Here is a 9,104-nt window from a genome sequence, read left to right on the forward strand (position 1 = left end):
GGAGACTCATTCCCTTTACCCAGCCTGTAGACCAGGGGATAAGGAGGGAGGAGGGGAGACTCATTCCCTTTACCCAGCCTGTAGACCAGGGGAGAAGGAGGGAGGAGGGGAGACTCATTCCCTTTACCCAGCCTGTAGACCAGGGGAGAAGGAGGGAGGAGGGGAGACTCATTCCCTTTACCCAGCCTGTAGACCAGGGGAGAAGGAGGGAGGAGGGGAGACTCATTCCATTTACCCAGCCTGTAGACCAGGGGAGATGGGAGGCAAAGGTCTCTCTCTCTCTCTCTCTCTCTCTCTCTCTCTCTCTCCGTCTGTTGTCTCTCCCTGTCTCTCGTCTCTCTCTTTCAACACAGAAGGTTTAATGGAGAAGGTTTAATGGAGAAGGTTTAATGGAGAAGGTTAATGGAGAAGGTTTAATGGAGAAGGTTTCATGGAGAAGGTTAATGGAGAAGGTTTAATGGAGAAGGTTTACTGGAGAAGGTTAATGGAGAAGGTTTAATGGAGAAGGTTCAATGGAGAAGGTTAATGGAGAAGGTTTAATGGAGAAGGTTTCATGGAGAAGGTTAATGGAGAAGGTTTCATGGAGAAGGTTTCATGGAGAAGGTTTCATGGAGACGGTTTCATGGAGAAGGTTAATGGAGAAGGTTAATGGAGAAGGTTTAATGGAGAAGGTTTAATGGAGAAGGTTAATGGAGAAGGTTTAATGGAGAAGGTTTCATGGAGAAGGTTTCATGGAGAAGGTTAATGGAGAAGGTTTAATGGAGAAAGTTTAATGGAGAAGGTTTCATGGAGAAGGTTTCGTGGAGAAGGTTAATGGAGAAGGTTTCATGGAGAAGGTTTCATGGAGAAGGTTTCATGGAGAAGGTTTCATGGAGAAGGTTAATGGAGAAGGTTTAATGGAGAAGGTTTACTGGAGAAGGTTAATGGAGAAGGTTTAATGGAGAAGGTTCAATGGAGAAGGTTAATGGAGAAGGTTTAATGGAGAAGGTTTCATGGAGAAGGTTAATGGAGAAGGTTTCATGGAGAAGGTTTCATGGAGAAGGTTTCATGGAGACGGTTTCATGGAGAAGGTTAATGGAGAAGGTTAATGGAGAAGGTTTAATGGAGAAGGTTTAATGGAGAAGGTTAATGGAGAAGGTTTAATGGAGAAGGTTTCATGGAGAAGGTTTCATGGAGAAGGTTAATGGAGAAGGTTTAATGGAGAAAGTTTAATGGAGAAGGTTTCATGGAGAAGGTTTCGTGGAGAAGGTTAATGGAGAAGGTTTCATGGAGAAGGTTTCATGGAGAAGGTTTCATGGAGAAGGTTTCATGGAGAAGGTTTCATGGAGAAGGTTAATGGAGAAGTTTTAATGGAGAAAGTTTAATGGAGAAGGTTTCATGGAGAAGGTTTCGTGGAGAAGGTTAATGGAGAAGGTTTCATGGAGAAGGTTTCATGGAGAAGGTTTCATGGAGAAGGTTTCATGGAGAAGGTTTCATGGAGAAGGTTTTTGGGAATGCCCTACCAACTACCATTAGCATCATCGCTAATGGTTATATAAAGTGCACAGACAGGATCATTCTCGTTTGCCTCTTCAATAAGTTGTCTTGTGATAAACTCGGGCAAATAAATATATTTCAGAGAGGGAGAGAGAGACGGACTGTCCGTCATCTCTCGCTTTGTGATTGACATGCGCCTAGATCACCAGAAGATGCATATTGTTTAATCTAGTGGGAGAGGGCTCGACGGACCAGCAAGTTGAAACTTTTAAATGAAAAGTAGTATTTAATGAAGTTAGACAATGTCTTTAACCGGCTGATTAGCCGACAGCAGATGGAAAACACTGCTAACCCAGAGAGAGAGAGACAGAGAGAGACGACAGCAGATGGAAAACACTGCTAACCCAGAGAGAGAGAGACGACAGCAGATGGAAAACACTGCTAACCCAGAGAGAGAGAGACAGAGAGAGACGACAGCAGATGGAAAACACTGCTAACCCAGAGAGAGAGAGACAGACAGCAGATGCAAAACATTGCTAACCCAGAGTGAGAGAGACAGAGAGAGATGGACAGCAGATGGAAAACACGGCTAACCCAGAGAGAGAGAGAGACGGACAGCAGATGGAAAACACTGCTAACCCAGAGAGAGAGAGACAGAGAGAGACGACAGCAGATGGAAAACACTGCTAACCCAGAGAGAGAGAGAGAGACGGACAGCAGATGGAAAACACTGCTAACCCAGAGAGGTAGAGGGAGAGGGAGAGAGAGAGAGAGAGAGACGGACAGCAGATGGAAAACACTGCTAACCCAGAGAGAGAGAGACAGAGAGAGAGAGAGACGGACAGCAGATGGAAAACACTGCTAACCCAGAGAGAGAGAGACAGAGAGAGAGAGAGAGAGAGACGGACAGCAGATGGAAAACACTGCTAACCCAGAGAGAGAGAGACGGACAGCAGATGCAAAACATTGCTAACCCAGAGTGAGAGAGACAGAGAGAGATGGACAGCAGATGGAAAACACTGCTAACCCAGAGAGAGAGAGAGAGAGACGGACAGCAGATGGAAAACACTGCTAACCCAGAGAGGTAGAGGGAGAGGGAGAGAGAGAGAGAGAGAGACGGACAGCAGATGGAAAACACTGCTAACCCAGAGAGAGAGAGACAGAGAGAGAGAGAGACGGACAGCAGATGGAAAACACTGCTAACCCAGAGAGAGAGAGACAGAGAGAGAGAGAGAGAGAGACGGACAGCAGATGGAAAACACTGCTAACCCAGAGAGAGAGAGACGGACAGCAGATGCAAAACATTGCTAACCCAGAGTGAGAGAGACAGAGAGAGATGGACAGCAGATGGAAAACACTGCTAACCCAGAGAGAGAGAGAGAGACGGACAGCAGATGGAAAACACTGCTAACCCAGAGAGGTAGAGGGAGAGGGAGAGAGAGAGAGAGAGAGACGGACAGCAGATGGAAAACACTGCTAACCCAGAGAGGGAGAGAGAGAGACGGACAGCAGATGGAAAACACTGCTAACCCAGAGAGAGAGAGAGAGAGAGAGAGACGGACAGCAGATGGAAAACACTGCTAACCCAGAGAGAGAGAGAGAGAGAGAGAGAGAGAGAGAGAGAGATGGACAGCATATGGAAAACACTGCTAACCCAGAGAGAGAGAGAGAGAGAGAGAGAGAGAGATGGACAGCAGATGGAAAACACTGCTAACCCAGAGAGAGAGAGAGAGAGACGGACAGCAGATGGAAAACACTGCTAACCCAGAGAGGGAGAGGGAGAGGGAGAGAGAAAGAGAGCGAGAGACGGACAGCAGATGGAAAACACTTCTAATCCAGTCCTTCACCACATAACCAACAGATCTGTGTGTGAGGAATAATGGTCTGGGGCTGTTTTTCATGGTTCGGGCCCCTTAGTTCCAATGAAGGGAAATCTTAACGCTACAGCATACAATGATATTCTAGACGATTCTGTACTTCCAACCGTGTGGTAACAGTTCTGGGAAGGCCCTTCCCTGTTTCAGCATGACAATGCCCCCATGCACAAAGCAAGGTCCATACAGAAATGGTTTGTCGAGATCGGTGTGGAAGAACCTGACTGGCCTGCACAGAGCCCTGACCTCAACCCTATTGAACACCTTTGGGATTCATTGGAACGCCAACTGAGAGCCAGGCCTAATCGCCCAACATCAGTGCCCAACCTCACTAATACTCTTGTGGCTGAATGGAACCAAGTCCCTGCAGCAATGTTCCAACATCTAGTGGAAAGTCTTCCCAGAAGAGTGGAGGCTTTTATAGCAGCAAAGGGGGGGACCAACTCCATATTAATGCCCCTGTTTTTGAAAAGAGATGTTCAACGATCAGGTGTCCACATACTTTAGTCATATAGTGTACTTAATGTTAACCCAGTCAGTCACCACATATTCAACATTACCTTATTAACATACACAATGCTGACCAAACCAGAGAGAAACCTTTTCAATGACCACAGGATGGGAATGTGGAATGACTGAGCGTGCTTCCCAAACTGGACACTATTCTCTCTAGAGCTCTGGTCTAAAGTAGTGCACTGTGTATGGAATAGGGTCCCATAGAGCTCTGGTCTAAAGTATTGCACTGTGTAGGGAATAGGGTCCCATAGAGCTCTGGTCTAAAGTAGTGCACTATGTAGGGAATAGGGTGCCATAGAGCTCTGGTCTAAAGTATTGCACTATGTAGGGAATAGGGTCCCATAGAGCTCTGGTCTAAAGTAGTGCACTGTGTAGGGAATATGGTCCCATAGAGCTCTGGTCTAAAGTAGTGCACTGTGTAGGGAATAGGGTCCCATAGAGCTCTGGTCTAAAGTAGTGCACTGTGTAGGGAATATGGTCCCATAGAGCTCTGGTCTAAAGTAGTGCACTATGTAGGGAATAGGGTCCCATAGAGCTCTGGTCTAAAGTAGTGCACTGTGTAGGGAATAGGGTGCCATTTGGGACGGAATCAGAATGTTTCCTACTGGGCTGTTTGTTCCAGAATGTTGTGGGGTTTTGTGTTTCCAAGGGGACCTGGTTGGAGTGAAGGACTGGGCCTGTCTGAATGGGACCTCAGTGGGCCCTGGTCAGAGGTAATGCACTGGACATATTAGGGTGTCTTTGCAGATGCAGCATAACAGAACTGAAGGCTTCACTTGGGATGGAAGAGTATGGGACATGTTATTGCTGAAAGCAACCAAGAATCTGACAAAAAAAATGTATTCAGTGTACTTGTGACTCTGTTTGACTTGGATCTAAAGCAGCTGTGTGTAAAATACATGTTTTTCACCTCTCTCTCACCTCTCTCTCTCTCTGTCTCTCTCTCTGAATGTCTCTCTCTCTCCCTCTCTCTCTCTGTGTATGTCTTTCTCTCTCTCTCTGTATGTCTCTCTCTCTCTCTCTCTCTCTGTCTCTCTCTCTCTCTCTCTCTCTCTCTCTGTCTCTCTCTCTCTCTCTGAATGTCTCTCTCTCTCCCTCTCTCTCTGTATGTCTTTCTCTCTCTCTCTCTGTATGTCTCTCTCTCTCTCTCTCTCTCTGTATGTATGTCTCTCTCTCTCTGAATGTCTCTCTCTCTCTCTGTATGTCTCTCTCTCTCTCTGAATGTCTCTCTCTCTCTCTCTGAATGTCTCTCTCTCTCTCTGTATGTCTCTCTCTCTCTCTGAATGTCTCTCTCTGTATGTCTCTCTCTCTCTCTATATATAAAAATATATATGTCTCTCTGTATGTCTCTCTCTCTCTGTATGTCTCTCTGTATGTCTCTCTCTCTCTCTCTCTCTCTGTATCTCTCTCTCTCTCTGTGTGTATGTCTCTCTCCTGTCTCTCTCTCTCTCTCTGTATGTCTCTCTCTCTGTGTGTATGTCTCTCTCCTGTCTCCCTCTCTCTCGCGCTCTCTCTTGCTCTCTCTCTCTCTCTCTCTCTCTCTATGTCTCTCTCTCTCTCTCTCTGTATGTCTCTCTCTTTCTCTCTCTCTGTATGTCTCTCTCCTGTCTCCCTCTCTCTGTATGTATGTCTCTCTGTCTCTGTATGTCTCTCTCTCTGTATGTATGTCTCCCTCTCTCTGTCTCTCTCTCTCTGTATGTCTCCCTCTCTCTGTCTCTCTCCTCTCTCTCTCTGTATGTCTCTCTCCTGTCTCTCTCTCTCTCTCCTCTCTCTCTGTATGTCTCTCTCTCTCCTCACTCTCTGTATGTCTCTCTCTCTCCCCCCTCTCTCTCTCTGTATGTCTCTCTCTCTCCTCTCTCTCTATATGTCTCTCTCTCTCCTCTGTCTGTCTGTCTGTCTGTCTGTCTGTCTGTCTGTCTGTCTGTATGTCTGTCTGTCTGTCTATCTCTGTATGTCTCTCTCCTCTCTCTCTCTCTCTCTCTCTCTCTCTCTCTCTGTATGTCTCTCTCCTCTCTCTCTCTCTCTCTCTCTCTCTCTCTCTCTCTCTGTCTGTCTGTCTGTCTGTCTGTCTGTCTGTCTGTCTGTCTGTCTGTCTGTCTGTCTGTCTGTCTGTCTGTCTATCTATCTCTGTCTCTCACTCTCTCTGTATGTCTCTCTCTCTCTCCTCCCTCTCTCTCTCTGTATGTCTCTCTCTCTCTCTTTCTCCAGATAGAAGATGATGGAAAGGCAGAACAGTGTAACAAGCTGAGGGTGGGAGATGAGCTGGTGAATATTAATGGATCAGCCCTGTATGGTTCACGACAAGAGGCCCTCATCCTCATCAAGGGATCCTATAGGATACTGAAGATCACCGTACGCAGGTAGGAGCTGACAAACCAAGTGGTTCGTCACTAATTGCCATAGTCATAAACCCCAGCTATTTCTGCAATTGATCATCTTAAATTTGATTTTTAGCCTTGTCCTAACCTTTTCCCTTACCTTAACCACACTGTTAACTTTATGCCCAATCCTAAACTCTGGGTTAGTGTTTGGCCTGGGTAGGCCGTCATTGTAAATAAAAGTTTGTTCTTAACAGACTTGCATAGAAAAAGTTTAAATAAAATACAAATAAAAACCTTAAATTAAGCCTAAAAAGCCCATTTTGACTTTGTGGCTGTGGAATCTGACTTTGTGGCTGTGGAATCTGACTTTGTGGCTGTGGAATCTGACTTTGTGGCTGTGGAATCTGACTTTGTGGCTGTGGAATCTGACTTTGTGGCTGTGGAATCTGACTTTGTGGCTGTGGAATCTGACTTTGTGGCTGTGGAATCTGACTTTGTGTCAGGAAACCGTGTCAGTGTCTTGTGCTTGTGGGCGGTTTCTCTTCTTTCTTTACGTTACATTCATTTGACGTCACAGGATAGGGTTATTCACTTCCACAACTTTCACACTAGTACGGTTGAAGGAAATTGAGATACACCCAGACAAAGTGCCCTTTGACCTTTTAGGATTTGACAGGAAGCTGTGAATCTGTGAGGAGGACATAAGTCTGCCCTCTCTCATCCTGTGTGTGTCAGAGGGGGGTCAAGAGTGACCTATCGTTTTAATCTGATGTAAGCAGACCTCAGATCAACCAAAACACACAGCTAAGATAACGTCTGGTGTTGTCCCAGGATTACACACACACACACACACACACACACACACACACACACACACACACACACACACACACACACTCTCACTCTCACTCTCTCACACACACACACACACACACACACACACACACACACACACACACACACACACACACACACACACACACACACACACTTTAGTGCCCCACCCTGGCAGTTTGCCTGTCTCAGCAGAACTAATGGCAGTAGTGTTTCCACCCAGAAGCCAGTCTATCACAGACTCACCCAGGGTTTGGATGGTAAAGAGGGACTTTCCCCTGGCCTGGTTCTCACATTGACTCCTGTTCATGTCGCACTGCCTCCGTGTGGTCAGGGTGAGAACTGGACCAAATACATTTTATAGCTTGTTCCAAAGAAAGATGACAAAAGAACTGACTTTAGTGACATGATATATTTACCAATGAACATATATGGGAGCAGTCAGCCTAGTACAACAGGACACATAACTGTGACCCATCTCAACTACTAGAGTCTTCCTCAGGCAGCGTTGTCACAAACCCCCACTATATTGTCACTCCGGTAGATATGAAGGACATGGAAAGGCCTCGGTGTAAGTATGCACCAATGGGTTAAAGGGTAAATCTAGCAGTTTTCATCTCAATATCAAATCTACAGTTTCCAATTTAAAATGGTTAAAAAATTAAAACAAAAATAGCTTCTTAGCAAAGGGCAATTTCTTAAACAATAATTTTGCTTGGACTGTCTGGGAGTGGTCTGAGTGGGGAGGTTTGGAACTCTCTTTCTTATTGGTCTATTAACTAATTTACTGCTTGGTGATGTCACCATAGAAGTCCAAAACTCTATCCCACCAAAACAGGATGACATTTCAGGAAGTCTTTCCAAACAGCTCTTACACTAAAAGGACATTATCATCATTTACACAATTTCACAGTATTATTCCAACCTCCTAGGGTGTAAATATTAAACACGGTAGAATCACATTTTTGACTGGACTGGGCCTTTAACATGAACATGAGAGTTGTTTCTGATGAATTAAACCAAATCCCAAGCTTTTAAAAATGTTATCAACATCTATATGTGTTCTGAGAGACGTTGGTCAGGACTGACTAGAATGGCTTCCTTGACGGTGCGAGAGCTGGAAGTGGTGCTGGAGGGCCAGTAGGAGGCAGTCTTTCCTCTGGTCTAAAAAATATCCCAATGCCCCAGGGCAGTGATTGGGGACATTGCCCTGTGTAGGGTGCAGTCTTTCGGATGGGACGTAAATGAGTGTCCTGACTCTCTGTGGTCACTAAAGAGTAGTGGTGTTAACCCCGGTGGCCTGGCTAAATTCCCAATCTGGCCTTTATACCATCATGGCCACCTAATCATCATCAGCTTCCAATTGGCTCATTCATCCCCCTCCTCTCCCCTGTAACTATTCCCTAGGTTGTTGCTGTAAATGAGAAAGTGTTCTCAGTCAACTTTAGTCAACTCTCAGTCAACTAAAATAAGGTTTAAGTAAAATGTGTTTCACTCAGGAGGACATTCTCACCAGACTGTAGGGGATTATTTCTGTTGCTTTGCAACATAGTTGTGATGGTGTGTTTGTCTCATTGTGGATTACTTAGCATGAGTTTCAACCTCCTCTCTGTCATCAACCCTCCACCTCCTCTCTATCATCAAAACTCCACCTCCTCTCTATCATCAACCCTCCACCTCCTCTCTGTTATCAACCCTCCACGTCCTCTCTATCATCAACCCTCCACCTCCTCTCTGTCATCAACCCTCCACCTCCTCTCTGTCATCAACCCTCCACCTCCTCTCTATCATCAACCCTCCATCTCTCTATCATCAACCCTCCACCTCCTCTCTGTCATCAACCCTCCACCTCCTCTCTGTCATCAACCCTCCACCTCCTCTCCATCATCAACCCTCCATCTCTCTATCATCAACCCTCCACCTCCTCTCTGTCATCAACCCTCCACCTCCTCTCTGTCATCAATCCTCCACCCCCTTCTGTCATCAACCCTCCACCTCCTCTCTGTCATCAACCCTCCACCTCCTCTCTGTCATCAACCCTCCACCTCCTCTCTGTAATCAACACTCCACCTCCTCTCTATCA

The 9,104-nt window shown here is 46.0% G+C and overlaps 1 protein-coding gene across 5 annotated transcripts in view; it reads left to right on the top strand.

Moving 5' to 3' along the window:
- LOC110532907 (protein Shroom4) overlaps positions 1-9,104 on the top strand; it is a 100,423-nt gene that overhangs the window by 27,127 nt on the left and 64,192 nt on the right. For 3 of the 5 annotated variants that reach the window (XM_090183461.1, XM_090183460.1, XM_090183464.1), the window contains exon 2: positions 6,075-6,226. The exons of the other annotated variants lie outside the window; for them this stretch is intronic. In XM_090183461.1, coding sequence (XP_090039587.1) covers positions 6,075-6,226 — 152 coding nt within the window. The remainder of the gene's footprint in view (positions 1-6,074; positions 6,227-9,104) is intronic. 5 annotated transcript variants of the gene reach the window in all.

This window comes from Oncorhynchus mykiss, chromosome 9, assembly GCF_057628025.1.
Source record: "Oncorhynchus mykiss isolate SJ-2025 chromosome 9, ASM5762802v1, whole genome shotgun sequence".
Lineage (NCBI taxonomy): Eukaryota > Metazoa > Chordata > Actinopteri > Salmoniformes > Salmonidae > Oncorhynchus > Oncorhynchus mykiss.